General features: G+C 45.0%; 1 protein-coding gene across 5 annotated transcripts; it reads right to left on the bottom strand.

Moving 5' to 3' along the window:
• Window positions 1-4,370: 4,370 nt before the first annotated feature.
• Window positions 4,371-13,261, bottom strand: ACP6 (acid phosphatase 6, lysophosphatidic). Of its 5 annotated transcripts, none has more exons than XR_010884729.1 (10): window positions 13,039-13,261; window positions 11,142-11,270; window positions 10,919-11,073; window positions 10,192-10,271; window positions 9,217-9,304; window positions 7,528-7,660; window positions 6,727-6,827; window positions 5,236-5,285; window positions 4,872-5,037; window positions 4,371-4,548 (listed from the first exon to the last, which is right to left on the bottom strand). XR_010884729.1 is itself a non-coding variant. In XM_067299962.1 (10 exons), exons 1-10 carry the CDS (start codon window positions 13,207-13,209, stop codon window positions 4,408-4,410), a joined length of 1,260 nt encoding a protein of 419 aa, XP_067156063.1. In that variant the 5' UTR covers window positions 13,210-13,256; the 3' UTR covers window positions 4,371-4,407. The 5 variants fall into 5 exon arrangements, 4 of the variants coding, with proteins under 4 accessions (XP_067156063.1, XP_067156068.1, XP_013805682.1 ...); XM_067299962.1 differs by having other exon boundaries at window positions 5,236-5,331; window positions 13,039-13,256; XM_067299967.1 differs by having other exon boundaries at window positions 5,236-5,331; window positions 10,919-11,049; window positions 13,039-13,254.
• Window positions 13,262-14,773: the final 1,512 nt, after the last annotated feature.

Here is a 14,773-nt window from a genome sequence, read left to right as displayed (position 1 = left end):
TTTTTAAGATGCCAGATAATTAAAGCTCCTTCTATGTCCATCTAACATAAAATTTTGACATTTGGTATCTTAAAAGATCTTTTCCTATAGAAAATGCAGAAGACTTATGTTCTCCTGAGTCCACACAGGTCCACTTAACCTCAGTGGCATTACCTGATTTTTCCCCCTGGATAATTGACAAGAGATTCTAATGCTTTAGCTGGCTCCAGTCTGAAAATCGACTTGGTGGGTATAGACAGAGCTGCTTGGTTTTGCTCTGATTCTACTTTTCCCTTTCCACTTTACAAATGAAAAAGCTTTCTAGCTGCCAGCCTTGCAAATTTACCTTGGGATCTGTAAGTCAGGCTCTGTTCTCTCCTGCTTATTTATAATCAATAGTAACTGTGACTCAGCTCTGGTAGTCATGGTGCAGTTGAAGATGGAAACTGGGGTTGCCATTTTTAGTTTTCTTCCTTTCTTTTTTTTTTTTTTTTTAAACTTTCAAATTCTCCTCCTCCACCTTTGTTTGAAAGAATGAAATAGACTTTATTCATACATGCTTGGCTGCTCTTCCTCTCTAGTAACATGGGTGGAAACAGTCTGCTGTTCAAATTATCTCATCCCAGATGGCTGCGCAGCCGGAGTGCAGAGAGACTTAAAAGGTAAACCCAGCAGATGGTGAACTTCTGAAACGCAAAAGTAACGCACCGCCTAAATCAAAAGTTAAAATATTTGAAATCTGTTTGTTTTAAAGTCGTAGACTGTTGCAAACTGGTCATCTGTAAAGTACACTGGCGGTTTTAAGCGCAATCCCAAAAAATTGATTTGAGCTCTGTACCTGTATCATGAGTTAACTTATCTACCAAAGAATATGGCAAGCAGCTAACTAGTCTTAGTTTAGTACTGAACTCCTGGTGGTACCAGTGGGTAATGCTTGAGAGAAAGGACCAGCACATGGAGATCTGATCTGCATCAGTCTTATTTGGGACTTGAATGCTGGGGGTGCTTGTGGTACAATACACGTGTCCTGGCTTGGAGTAGGCGTGGGTAACTGAATCCTTCCTTATGATAAATGGGAATCAAAAACATGCTCCTTAGACTATTCAAACTTAGCGTTTGTTGTGATGAAATGTTCAGGCTGTTACAAATACGCTATATACAGGACTTAATTTTGTGGTGCTTGGTATGTTGATTGTCTATTGTGCTGTTTTTCATTCTGATGGCAGAAAAAGCTACATTTGATTAGTGTTTTTTTTCTGAGCTCGTGATTCTGAATAGTTTCCTCATGCAGTCTTGGCAGGCTGTTTGCTGAAACCTGTTCCCTATTTTGATCTTTCTTGAGGAGAAATGGTCCATATTCGATGTAGGTCTGCATTTAGTGGAGCACACTTCACTTTATCGACTTGGTAGTAATTCTCAAGCTAAAAAAGATAATTTCTGTCTTATTTGTGTGCTGGGTGTGTCATTTTTTTAGTGTGGTGACCTCTTATTGAAAGATCTTTCAGTTTTTAGACAGTTCACGTAGTTTCCAATTATTTCTGCTAATGCTGGTTGTTGTGATAGATACGTAACACTTCGTTATTGCTGTTTCTATTTAGAATTAAAGCACATCATCTGGAGTGTTTTTCAGGCCTTAAAAAACCCCAAACACCAACTGCTTAGTTGTGTTGGAACTATTGACACATATACTGAGCTCAGTATCCCCTTGATCCCCTTTGACTTCCAGCTGGCAAACCTTCAGTGCCATGCTCGAAGTGCTTCACGGTGAGATCTAGTTCCTCGCTGTGACAGCTTACTACACACTCGGGTTTTAACCTTACAATTGTTTTTGTCTGAGTCAGAGCACAAGTAGGGGAAGAAAAGAGATGCTGTTCTAACTGGGGATACTGGAAAGTCTAAAAGAGGATATTTTACATCATGTTTACATCAGGAGAAAACAAAGCTTTAAATTTGAGCTGACATCTTTCCTGCTGATCACCTACTGTACTACTGTTGCCTTAAATGTAACATAGTGTGTGATAATGGGGCTGCAATGCAAAAAGAAAAATAAAAGTCTATGAGGTTAAACTGACCAGCCTGAGTTAACTGCATTGAATTAAAATAGCGATGGAGGGAAACTAATCTGAGTTAACAGTTCTAGTTCAAGTTTATAAGGGAACCAGGGGTTGAAATTGTTAGCTGATTTTGGAAGTTCTTGTATTAACAACTCTGAGGTAAGACAGGTGTGCCCCCCCCCCCCACCCCATCATCTTGGTTTTGTCTCTTTACCGGTTTTTGGTGAGAGCAGGCCTATTCCATGTAGATTCCTTGGTTCCTTAAGGAACTGTTGATTTCTTGAAATATTTCTTCTATGTTCTCAGAAATGCCTCAGCTCTTCCATACTGTATTTGCTGTTTGGCACTTCCCACTTAACTCTGTCCTTTGGTCTTAAAACTCTTCCATTGTCCCAGCAACTCCCTTTTGAAACAATTATTTACACTTAGTTTGGTCAGAAATAGTTCCTTCGTTGTACTGTGGGCCACTGCTACTTTGGAGTTGCTCTGTGGAATTAGAGCAAAGCATGGCCCAAGTAATTTCATATGGAGGGGAGGGTAAGGCCCGGGTCGGGTGCTGAGGGCAGTGCAGAAACCCCTGTAAGAGACAATTATGAAATAACCTGCTCCCAGAGGAGGTTTCTTCCTAGTCACTGCCAATAAAAAGCTGGCCTGTTTTTAGAGGTTCTCCTCTGTTTCTGAAATGTATGCTATCCTGCCTAGAGTGATTTGATTATTTTAATGGTGTGAATGCAATGCCCTTTAATAATCTTCTGTGCACTTGGAACAGCTTGTGATGTTGAGATCTGTGGATCTTGGGTGTGTTGCAGTTTTTAACATGATTGCTGTTCAGTTTTGCTGGGATATGCTCTTGCTCTTGTTTTAGGAGAAGGTAAGCAAAGTCCTGTTTTGTCTACTGATATGGCCAAGGCCTTTGGTGACATTCCCTGATGTGCCATTTCCCAAGCAGACCATGTCTGTCAGGAGTAACTTACTATCGTAAACCTAATGTTTCCATCACTCTTCTGCAAATACTTTATAGCATGTTTAAGAGAGAGAGATTAGAGCAGAACACACTGTTCTTAAGCAACGATAGGCCATTGATTTTTATATAATGACATTATGTTTTTAGGCTGTATAAAGAACTTGATGGAAAATAACAATGTTTTGTTTGCTTTCTTGACAGCTTCTAATAGCAGTTCACTGAAACCTCCATTTGCTATACTAAATACAGCAATGTATTTAGTATTCAAATTATTCTGTTCATTGTACATGATGTCAACGTGTAATTTTGGTGGGAGCAGTCTAATGAAAGAGTAGAGCTAAATCCAGCCCACACTTCTCAGGGAGAAGGTAGCCTAGTACCTCCAGTCACATACCCATCAATGACGCATCAACGTCACTGCAGTCTGTTTTCTTTGGGTCATAAGGGGTAACCAAACCAAAACTGCAAGATCATTTTACTGAGTGGTTCCCCTACTGTAGTCTTTTCATATCCCAAAGAAAGTGGGTCAGGCCCCAAGTTTTACTCCCTGATTGATTAAAAAAATAGGAATTTTAGCTACATAGTGATCCTTAGTACTGTCTTAGAGGAAGAAGTGTCATCATCTCAGCTAAAAGAACTAGAAGCACTTCTGCTGACTATGCTGGTATATTCCCAATACTGTTTCAGCAAGTGCAAAATAGATGCAATGCTGCCCAAAGCTGACATCAATAGCAACTGCCTGGACTTCCTTGTTTAAAGCACATTAAGCACAGTTCACCAGGAATGTGTGTTCTTGTGCTTGGCCCGCTGTGGTGGTTTTGCATGTTCACAGCAGAATTCCCATATTTATAGGAGTGCAGGGAAGAGATTTGGAGTCTGTCCCCTTGGAGAGGTTCTGTATGCACAGAAGTGCCTTCAAGTAGACGGGGTAGCTAAATGCAAGTGATTTGGAAGGATAATCTCTCTGCAGAGCAACTCTAGAACATGAAGAAAGGGAAAGGGACAGTGGTTTCTGCAGCTCTCCAGGTATAAAAGCAGTGGTGATGTCAAAGTCCTTAAGTCTGGTAGCACAGACTTCATCCCACAGTCCCAGTGTAGGAGGAAGAGCTGTGTTTGCTCTCTTACCCTGAAACAGCAGGGCAATTCAAACAGGTCTGTTCTCTCTTTTGCTGTTTTCAGCCTCTCCATTCCTTTGTACGGCTACCCCAGAAGTGAACTCCAGCCTTCTGTTAGTGGCTTCTTTTATCTTGCTGCTAACAGTGAAGAGAGACACTGTGCCACCCTGTGTCTAGTAGGAACAAGTCTCCTCATCTAAAATAGCTTTAGAAGGGGGAAGGCTGGGAAGAATTAAAAAAAAAGAAAAGAAAATAGTCAAAGGTTGTGACAATAAGTTTAATTTAAGATAACTACTTATGAGTCAGTTTGCTGATTCTGCTCCATTTGGGAGCACAGGTTATTGTACTCCTCTGGACTGACAGCGTACTGTGAAAGAACTTGTAGAAATTCTTCGAGTGGACAGAGACCTGCCCTGCATCCTTTCACCACTTGTTCCTGCAAAGGCAAAGAAACAAAAATCACAGACCCTGCACATAGCCCTTTTTTGGTGGTTGTTACCGATGCATTCTGCAATAGGGAAATATGCTAGTCAAAGCAAACACAGAGGCAGATGTTAAAAGACTTTGCCTAAAACTCACAGTAGGTCAACTGCCAGCTCAAGGGAAAAGGCTAGCAAGCACGTGCTCTAGCTGTCTTACTGTGTTATTTGGCTTGACTGATGGCATGCTAAAAACAAGTCTTGTGTCACAGCTTTATGCAAATGCATGGCAAAACCAAATGACCATAATCTGCATGATGAACTTCCCCTGGGCTCTTACCTCTCCATGGTAAGACATGCGAACAAACCACTCTTTGGATTGCTGGTGCTGATACAGTTCCAGGGTCACATCTGCAGCGTAAGGTGGCCACTTGTGATCAAAGGTGCCCAAGGCCACCAGGAGAGGAATAAGGGTAACGTCGTGAGAAGCATAGAGAATGAGCTTTCTGATAAAAAAGGGAAGGGGAAAAAAAACCTTAAAATGTTAGCTGTGTTCCCCACGGATAGTCAGTATCACTCATGCTTTTTCTAGCAGATAAGCACTCATTCTCTTTACCCACACATCAACATCCTTCTGAACTAGCTCTTCATACTGACAGCAAGTCAGAATTTATAACGATTAGAAGAAGAGATCTGCCCTGTACCTGGCCTTTTCAGCTGGAGATGAGGGATCTGTTGCTTCTGTAATGTTCTTCTGTAAGGTATAGAAAAGGAGACCAACACTCATCTGAAGAACTTCTCTATAAAAGAGGTAGAAATAAATCTACTAGCTTTTTTTTTAACCTTCAAATTAGGTAGTTTCAAATGAACACCTGGGAACCTGCTTTTCTCTTACAAATTGATAAAGTCTGCTGAATGCAGCTAAGAACCATTAAATGTGATTCCTACAGTTACTTTTTTATTTCAACAATTGCTTAGTCACCACAGAGATTCTTATGTGATTGCAGATTGGGAGGGGAGAGGTGTTAACAAGGCAGTCTCACGAGATGTGGTCCACATAAAGGAAGAACCAGAGTCCTTGATGTTCTATATCCTATTTTGTATCCCTAGTTGTGATTATGTATGCATAGATTTCAACTAGGGAAGATAACCATAGCTGACTGCAAAAGAGCAACGGAAGGTGGGGTTTTTTTGTTTGTTTGTTTTTGATGGGGAGGGGAAATGTAAGGATAAAAAAGCAGCTATGTTTAAAAATTTGTTTTTATTGTAGTCCTGAACGAAGAGATGATGTTTGGACAATTTCTGGTGTGAAGAAATGCCCTCTACCTAATGAGTACATCAGTGGGAATGGAGAATGAGCATGACTGTGGCTCTCCTAGATGTTGTGAGACTGGGGGAATTTAGTCTCTCAGTACCTGAAATCTCTCATATAAATTAAGGAAAAGGCTAAGAACAACTGCCCTAACAGAAAAGGGGAACATCCTATGCCACCAACTGAGAAGAGCTGGTGAATAGAGAAGCTGGGAGTGAAGCTGAAAGGAAAACTGCTGCTAAGCTAGCAGCTCAGACACCTTTACAAATAACTGCAAAGCAGGTAACTTAAGTATGTAGCAGCTGATTCTTTTGCAAGCTATCTTATGTGTGTGCAGGGCCTGGCATCACCTTTTCCACTAGCATCAACACTTCTCAGCCAAGCCATGCAGGTGCCATCCCTGGGATAAACCGTGTCATGCTGGAATTCACATTGTAGCTGTTTGTCCACAGGGACAACCTTGCTCATGCAGCCTCAGCTTCAGGCTGGAACCTTCTAGTCTCCTCTGCTTTTGGCTGTGATACAGGTTCACTCAAACAACTGTGGCAACCGAGGAATTTGCCGCTTGCCACAGTGGCTTACTATGGCTCCTTGGAGGAGATTACTCCCTCCACAACTGTCAGCAAAACAGGACATAAGCCCATATTTTGGCGTCCTCAGTGTGGACTCCCGTGCCCTAGCTCACGCTTGTGACCCAAGGCGCTGGACCCTGCACTGAGATGGCTGAGGCACAAACCTCCTGAGGGGGCAGTAACCTCTCGTGTGGGAATGTGGCTGATCGCAAGGACTTCTTACATCTGCCACAGTAAGCTGGTGTAGCTCATCCACCTTGTGTAAGCCCAAGAGAGCCCCCAAAGTTGGAGGCAAGGATACAGGCTATCACCTTGAACTTTCCTCCAGAAGGAAAAGCACTGAGTCAACAGAGCGACGCTCAACTGTCTGCCGGAAGTTCTTCAGCACAGGGCAGCTTGGCAAACTGTGCACCTGGAAGAAGAGTAGACAATGTAACAACAGGTAGCCAAGCCTGAAGACAGATGGATGACTGTCCACAGAAGGCAGCTGGTACTATAGTATGCCCTGCAGTATTCATGTGGGGAGTCCTTGTACGGTTTTTAAACATACAGATTTGCTCCATGTACCAAAATGATGGATGTTTGTTCTTGAGGCTACACTTATGTGAAGGGAGTGTAACAGGCCTTGAACTATTCAACTTACAGACCAGCAGGTCTAATTACTGTTAGCTCCAGCAAAAAGTGGGTTATTAAGGGGTGTATAAATATACCCAACTCCCTTCCAGTAGCAGAAGAAATCTGGCTCAGGGATGGTATGCTAGAACCAGGATGAAGATGACCTTGCGTAGATGCTAACCACCAAAAAAAGAGAACGCAATTTGTAATGGGGTACAGGGCCCAACTGCCCTCTTTGCTCTGCCTCATTACATTTGAAAGAGATAATGGATTTTAAGATAAGAACATAAATATGGGAGATGAGTCTTCAGCCATTCTAGAGCAAAGCTGACTTTGCATCTTGCTTTTACGAAGGTTATGCTATTTCTATAAGTCTGCTGGATTGCATGGAAGGGTATGGGGACCCCCACTGGTACCAGTGGGTGTTAGCGCCTTGTGGCTTGCTCCATATGCATGATTTCTTTCTGTGACATTGCAGCAGATATACCTCAGCTCACCTGCTCAGCAAGAATGTTATCAAGGAGAAGAAAAAAATCTACAGACTTATCACCATCAATACCCATCTTCTCCTTAATTGTTTTCAAGTCATCCGAGATGCCTGGCTGTAGCTGAGCATTCTTCAACTTCTCCCTGTCAGAGGATTAAGAAGAAAAAAAACCCCAAAACTTTCACATTTCAGACTTTTTATCTCTTTCTGTTTCTTCAGGTCTTTTTGTGCTCCCATCGAAGTGGAGTTGCCTCCCATCAGTGAAGGATAGAAGAGAACAGAAGTGCCACAGGATACTGAGGAATTCCTGGTGTTGGCATCTCAGTGGCAGAAAGGGCAGATACTGTGTCTGAATGCCAAGGATCAGAGCCTGCTATTAGCTCTTACAGAGGTGGGGGAAAAAATCGATATGAGATGTGAACATCTCAGAAGAAGAGGTTCCTGTAAGTGAGGGCTGTGTATCATCAGTTAACACATCTTGTCATACTGGAACATGGCAAATCTCTCCAGGGAGTAGCCTTTGCCTTAACTGCCTCATGAGAGAAGGGTTAGAAGCTTTGAGCTGACTTCTGTAAGGTGTGGGAAAAGGGAAAAAACTAGAGACCCACTTGTAACAAATTCACCACTCCCTTTGTTAGAAGCTATCTGCCCCCTTTACACTGTTTTAAACTTCATTTAATAACATTTAGCTGCTGTTTAGCTGAAAATATCAGTGTTAGCCACACACTTCAAATATGTTGCATGGGTTTTCTTTTGTTTTCTCTGCCTCTGCTTTGTTAGGGAGGGGGCAGGAGGAGTTTTTTTTTTTTTTTTTTTTTTTTTTTTTCTTTTAGGAACAGCTCTAGTTTCTGCTCCAAAGTGAAGATGCTAGAAGTTTTGGCATGGGTAGCCTTAAGCTGGGACAATGCTTTTTACTGCACCTTAAGAAAACACCTTGACACAGTTATGAAATGTACACACTTGGTGGGCTTGGGGTGTGTGTGGGGAAAAACCTGCAGTTTATTCTCTTTTTGCAGTTTATGTTACTAGTGGAGTCTGAATATACTTTGGCCCTCCTGAGCTGCTTCTACAAACCACCATCTCACCGCTATCAAGAACAATCCTTTGTCTGCAGAATTGAGCATTAAATAATGAGTTTTTGCAAATGAATTCGGATAACTTGAAGAACTTTGGACAAAATATGGTACTGTATAATCCAACCAAACTGCAATACACTTGCCTCTGCTGTCTAATTTCCACCCCCTGCTCCCCATGCCTAACCTGGCTTACACTTAGGCTTTCTTTATTGAATACTCAACTCTGCAAACCTGAGGGTTCTTTTTATGTAGGATGTTTCTTATTTTACTTAAATAGTCTTTGTTGGGACTTTTAAATGTGTCAAAGCTGAGTATATTTCAGTTGTTTGAAGGTGTAAATGTGACAGGAATGTTGTAATAACCCCCAAACCAGAAGACTGCCCCTCTCTCTCTCTCTCCCCTCTCTCTACACAGATAAACACACACACACACACACACACTTTTTTTCTTCTGGGGCTACTGCATAGTATTTGACTCCTCTCACCTAGTATTTTATACAACAACTAGCTAACCGTTCCCAGGGGAAGAAATTGGGAAATGGGAAGAAAACGTGCTGTTTTAAATTACTACTACTGAAGTGAAACAGCAGTGAAATCATATGGGGAGGCATGGCTGGCAATTACCTGCTCAAGCATTTCAGGCGCTGGCAGTTCTGGTAATTGGGGTAGAGGATTTCAGAGCTTGCTTCATCAGTGACAATGATGACAGGTCCTGTGGAATGAGAAGGAAGGAATCTTCTATGATCCCTAGTGCAACTGCATGTCTTTAGGTGCTTTAATCACTCCCACAGTTTTGGGACCAAATTTTGAATTTCTTGTGCACAGCAACTCCCCCTGAAGTTCTGTTGCGCAAGACAAAACAGCCTGATCTGTGGCTTTGTGTTCAAGTCCGCTGTTGTCAACTAGCAATTCCCACTGACCTATCACCTTCAACACAATCCACCGGGCTTGTTTCTGTATATGTAGCATTTATTTCCAGGGGGATGTCTGTTACGTACCATGTAACTCCTCCTAGTTGTGTGTTCATTTTTTCTAGTGGTAAAAATTAGTTTCTGTGCCAGGAGGAGTCATAATCTCTGGCAAGTCACTTTTGCTATTTGTTCCTGGAACTGAATACATGGGGAACAGAGATGAGGTATTCATACAGCATATTTATAGGATGTATGAGTATTTGTCAACTATAGGATACAGCTGGAAGTTTCTCCAGGTGCCAAACTTGTGAAGGATCTTGGGACTCCTATAGATGAGATACTTAGGTTTAGCTAGAAGCTTTTTTCAGATGCAACAGTGCACCTTGTGAACAGTGAACCTGGAACTCTTTGCTGAAGCCGGTAAATGCTAACCTCCTCAGTTGATCTGAAATTGCAGCATTGATGGCAACAGATCCAAGCTGGGCGCCAGCAGAAAGCTACATAAAGAGAGGGAGCAAGTGACAAGCTGATAAAGAATACATGGAACAGAAGATCATGGGGAAGAGGGGTGGGAGCCAAGAACAAAGGGAGAGGCAAAAACCAGGAGCCAAAGGAAACTGGGATGTGAGATATGTGCATCTACGGAAGACTGAGAAAGCAAAGGCACTGGTTGGAAGTCTCCCCTAACCTTCTTTCTGCTGTTGGTACAGCCCAGCTAGCAGGCACCGCGTGGACTCCAGATTCCGGAAAATATTAGTGGAACGGACACTGAAAGAGAGAAAGCAGCTCGTGAGGTAGCACTTTCTCCTTCCTGTGGAGAGGGCTGCAGCTGGTGAGGACTTGCTGGAACTGAGGGTTCTGCTTTCTTCATGGCTTCAGAATCCTCTGGTAGGATTCATCTCACCTTGCTATGGATATCTTAAAAAAAAAAATAGACGCTTATTTCTGAATTGCCATTTAGCTTCCCTTCAGAGAAAGCTGAGATGACAAATGGGCACTTCTCAGGTGTGATTTATCTCATTCTAAGCCAGACGCTCCCAGCACTACTGATGTGAGCAGCAAGGGCGTTCTTCATCTCACTGAACTTTAGCTGTTTACAGTGAGTTAAACTGTGCTCAAGAAACGCCTATTTCTCTTCACTCACCATAAAGGTAGTTTACCTAATACCACTGTCAATGACTAAACCTAGGTGAGATGAATCTGTCCCTGAGGTCCCTCTCAGCACTGCCGGGAAATTGGATGCTTTGTGTCATGAGTGAGTTTTCACTGGGTTCTGCAGAGTAAGGCAGAAGTGAAGGCACAGGGGCCAGCCATGGTGAGCTGGGGCAGACTGCTCAGGAAGTTTTCCTAGCACAGGGGTACTTGTTAGAAGGGAGGAAACAGGGAAAGGTCCAGAAAGGAACTGAGAGACTTACAAGACCTCGGCAGGCTTAAATGTTGGTGAGAGAAAGTTGGCTTCTTCCACATAGCTTCTCCTCAGCCTTTGCCCCAGGGCAAACATCTGCTGCATCCCTACTGTTGTCAGCTGTCCTGCAATTGCACCACCCTGAATAGAGAGAAGGGAAGAGACCTGTCTGAAACATGGAAATAAGCAAGTCTCTGGAGGGAACATGAGAGCACCAGGAAAGAGAGCCTCACCTTGAATGTGGTCTTTTTGTATTGCTCATCATAGGGTGAGGGAGGTCGTGGTCTTCCACTTAGGTCAGTCACTGTGTAATCAAACTTAGTCTGAGTAGGTACATCTAAAAGAGTGGGATGCCATTCTACCTGTTTCAAAACAAACAATGCTTCAGTAGAAAATGTGGACCTTCAAGAGCATTGGACCAATGCTGGACTGTTATGGTATGCTGCCTTGGAGATAACACAATATGGAGCCAAACAGAACCACTCTCTTCTTACCATACAGCATGTACAGAAATGACAGCAGTGTGTCATCTCAGACTTGCTGATCTGCTCTGCATTGTGCACAGATACTCCTAGTGCTGAGGCACAGTGTTTGCCTTCCTCCCCTTACAACTGAAGAAGCTGTAGGCAATCACTATTACTACTACTCATTACACATTGAAAGGTTTCTTTAAGCTAATTACTAGTAGCAATATCTGCCAACACAAGAGGTTGCCTTATTGAAGGCTATGAGGAGTTGGATCAATTGCAGTAACACTAAGGCAAGTAAGCGTGTGTTTGCTGAATATCTGTTACAACATGTACTGGCTGCTGGGGAACAGCTTAGTGCTAGGCATTAAGGCACAGAGCTCTTTGAAATGGCAGACTCTGTATCCACCGTTGCAATCTGCATTATTGCTGCAGCTAATAGCCTTTGCCCTTTAACTCCACTCCATGGTTTCTTAATCTGAAGGCTCCCTACAAGCTGGTTCCCACAACTGTGATTGTCCCTCTGTTGTCTTTCTGCACATCCAATAACATGCAGTGTGACAAAGCTATATCTATTCAATTTTAACTTCCAAATTCTCACATTTCCCCCAAATTTACTACTGACAGTCCCTTAGGGAAAAAAAAAAAATTCTCGCCTGATGCAAGCGAAACTGCATCTCAAAAATCTGCATCATGGCACTTCAGTCAAACACCATTTTCTTCTGAGCTTCAAACACAAATCAAGAGAAACCTAAAGCCAATGCTAGCACAACTTATCATAAAGAAAGTGTGAATCCTGTCAGCTCATGGATCAGGACAGCAACAACAGCCTGCAGGTACTCAGCCCACTGAAAACATTGTAATTAATAGTGTTTTTAGCTTTCACTGTGTCTTTTCTATATTGTTAAGGCCCTGCACTTCAATACCATCACAAGGCTGCAGCCCTGCAAGCATGCTACTTGCACAAGAAGTGTAACAGCAATATTTTTTGAAAACAGCAAGTGTTTTAATTCTAGATTAAGTATGGGAAAGATCCAGGATGGCAGTAGTCTGTGATGGTGGGAAAGGGGACTCATACTGTCCAACTGTTTGGTATTTTTTAGACATAATTCAGCATTACCAGTGCAGCTGGAGAGTCTAGGTGTGCTTTCTGTTACGTGCCCATGTGTTCCCTGGGGTGGCCGTGGGCACAGCGCAGCGCAGGTAAGCAACATCTGTCATTAGTGTCCAGATGAGAACTTGGTTAATCCAGAACGTCCCCACTCCGGCGGAAAATTTTTGCTAGAAAAGCTTTTGAAACAGCCTTGAGATGATAGAGCCTCTAGTAAGGCGAAACTTAGCAGCCCACTCGAGAGAAACCCAGCAGGGTTTTCAGGACTGCCCCTGATGCTCCGTGTGGCCAGACAACCCGAGCACCACACGTGCTCACAGATAACGATATATATATATACAAAATGCACCTCAAAATCAACCTGCGGGCAGCATACCCGATGTGCAGGTAACAGTGCCCCCCCTCTGCCGCTCACTAACCGAAGCAAGCCGCCCTCGTAATGAGGCGCCAGGCTGGACGTGCGGGAGGAACCGTTACCCTCCCCCTCCCCCTCCCCCTCCCCGGCCCCGGCCCCGGCCCCGGCCCCGGCCCCGGCCCCGGCCCGGTCCTCACCGGCGGCGCCCCCGGGACGGCCCGCAGCGGGGTGCGCGCCCCGTGCCGGAACACCACCTGCACCAGCTTCAGCTCCAGCTCCAGCCGCTCCCCGCCCGCCGCCGCCGCCCGCCGCCGCTGCGCCCACACGGCCAGGCCGCCCAGCACGGCCAGGCGGGCCCTCAAACCCATGGCGGCGGCCGTTGCCCCGCTGACAGGGCCGGCGCTCACCGGCAGCCCGGCGCCGCGCCCGCCGGGGGCGCGGAGCCCTATGGGAAACGGAGTCCCCCGCCGGCTCCGGTTAGCGGAGCGGGCCGGGTGGCGGGACTACAGCTCCCAGGGGGCACCGCGGCGTGGGCCGGCCCCCGCGGGGATCCGCTGTGGGCATGCGGGGGCGGGGGGCTCAGCACCGGGCGCGGAGACCCGGCGGCTGTTGACCGTTGGCGGGAGTGCAGCGCCCCGGCGGGGGTCGAGCCGTCGCGGCGGAGGGCGGGGACGGGCCTGGGCCTGGCGGGCTGCCTCCTCCTCCCCCTCGTTCCCCTCCTCCCTCTCCCCCTCCTCCTTTTCCTCCTTCCCCTCCGGCCCCGTGGGGCGGCCTCGGAGGGGGCGGTGGATGCCGGCGCTTCCCTGTGGGCCTTGTGGCGGGATCAGCTTTGGAGGCTCCAGCTTGCTGCCTTCCCTGCCACGGAAGCGCTGGCGACGGGAGCGTTTTTGTTGTCCTGTCTTTCTGTAGTGGAAAGAGACAGTGCTGTCAGCTACACAACGGTTCTGCCTGATGCTGCCTCTCGTCTCTCTCTCCTCCCCCCCCCCTTTTTTTTTGGTGTAAAAATGTTCATACCAGTGCTTACTGTGAACTCATCTACAAAGTGAAAATTTGCAGAGTCCCAGGAAGTCTTTCTTTGTTTTTTTTTTTTTTTCTTTCCAACTTGCTTTTTCTTCTGAAGGCACACTTGGCCGTGGATATGATGCATTTAGATAGAAAAGTCTGCACAGCAGCTTGTCAGTGCATTGAATTTAATATCACAACAGGTTGGTTAGCAAACGTTAGAGGAAAGAATTCATGGTGAAGAGAGAGTGGTCTGTAAATTCCTCTCAGTTTGACTGCTAGCACCCTCCTCTTAACAGCAGTCAGTTCGGAAGGAAATTTGGGGAAGAGAAGGTCATTGTATTCAGTTCAAATCTCTTAGGGGCCAGTCACCCTTATACAATACTTTGATCTTTAATCAGCCAATCATTAGATGTAAAATGAGCAACAGGAGACCTTTCTCTCTCATAGTTTCCTCCAGTTCATGTTTTAATGGGAACGTTTCACTGAGAGAATGGCTCCGCTCTTTCCCACTGTAGCTTATTTCTTTCCCTGTCTGTACTCAGTCAGTCCCTTAACCTTACCAGCAAAGGTGTGCTGTTCGTGCTAAATGAGGTAGTGGCAGGGTTTTTTATTATGATGATTTTTAATGAGGCTTTTCCCACTGTGAGTTTGCTAAACAAGTTGTTTGTTTGTCTATTTGCTTTTTAAATTAGGTGCCCGGGCACGGACACTCTGGGAAGGCAGTTGTGGGCTTTGACCCATTCTTGCGTGACCTCTCCTTCCCACTACAACTTTGGGAGCTGACACGACACTGGCAGCACCAGAGTTGGAGAGAAGGCACTGCACTGTGCAGCAGCAAGGCGGGGAGAGCAGGATGCTTCAGCTTGTTTCAGGGCAGAAGGAAAGCATGACCCTATCATGTAAGCTGGAGCTGAGCACAGCCTGATG

Source organism: Apteryx mantelli, chromosome 1 (assembly GCF_036417845.1).
Source record: "Apteryx mantelli isolate bAptMan1 chromosome 1, bAptMan1.hap1, whole genome shotgun sequence".
Classification (NCBI taxonomy): Eukaryota; Metazoa; Chordata; class Aves; order Apterygiformes; family Apterygidae; genus Apteryx; species Apteryx mantelli.
This window is presented reverse-complemented; position numbering and strand designations above follow the sequence as displayed.

What these genes read in the sequence shown, in the direction of transcription:
- ACP6 (XM_067299962.1), bottom strand. Translation starts at nt 13,209, where the DNA reads ATGGGTTTGAGGGCCCGCCTGGCCGTGCTGGGCGGCCTGGCCGTGTGG. An exon ending in ACAAAAAGACCACATTCAAG is followed by an intron (nt 11,074 to 11,141) that starts GTGAGGCTCTCT and finishes TGTTTCAGACAG; the next exon opens with GTCTCTTCCCTTCTCTCTAT. An exon ending in CTTCTGGAGGAAAGTTCAAG is followed by an intron (nt 5,332 to 6,726) that starts GTGATAGCCTGT and finishes CCTCTTTTATAG; the next exon opens with AGAAGTTCTTCAGATGAGTG.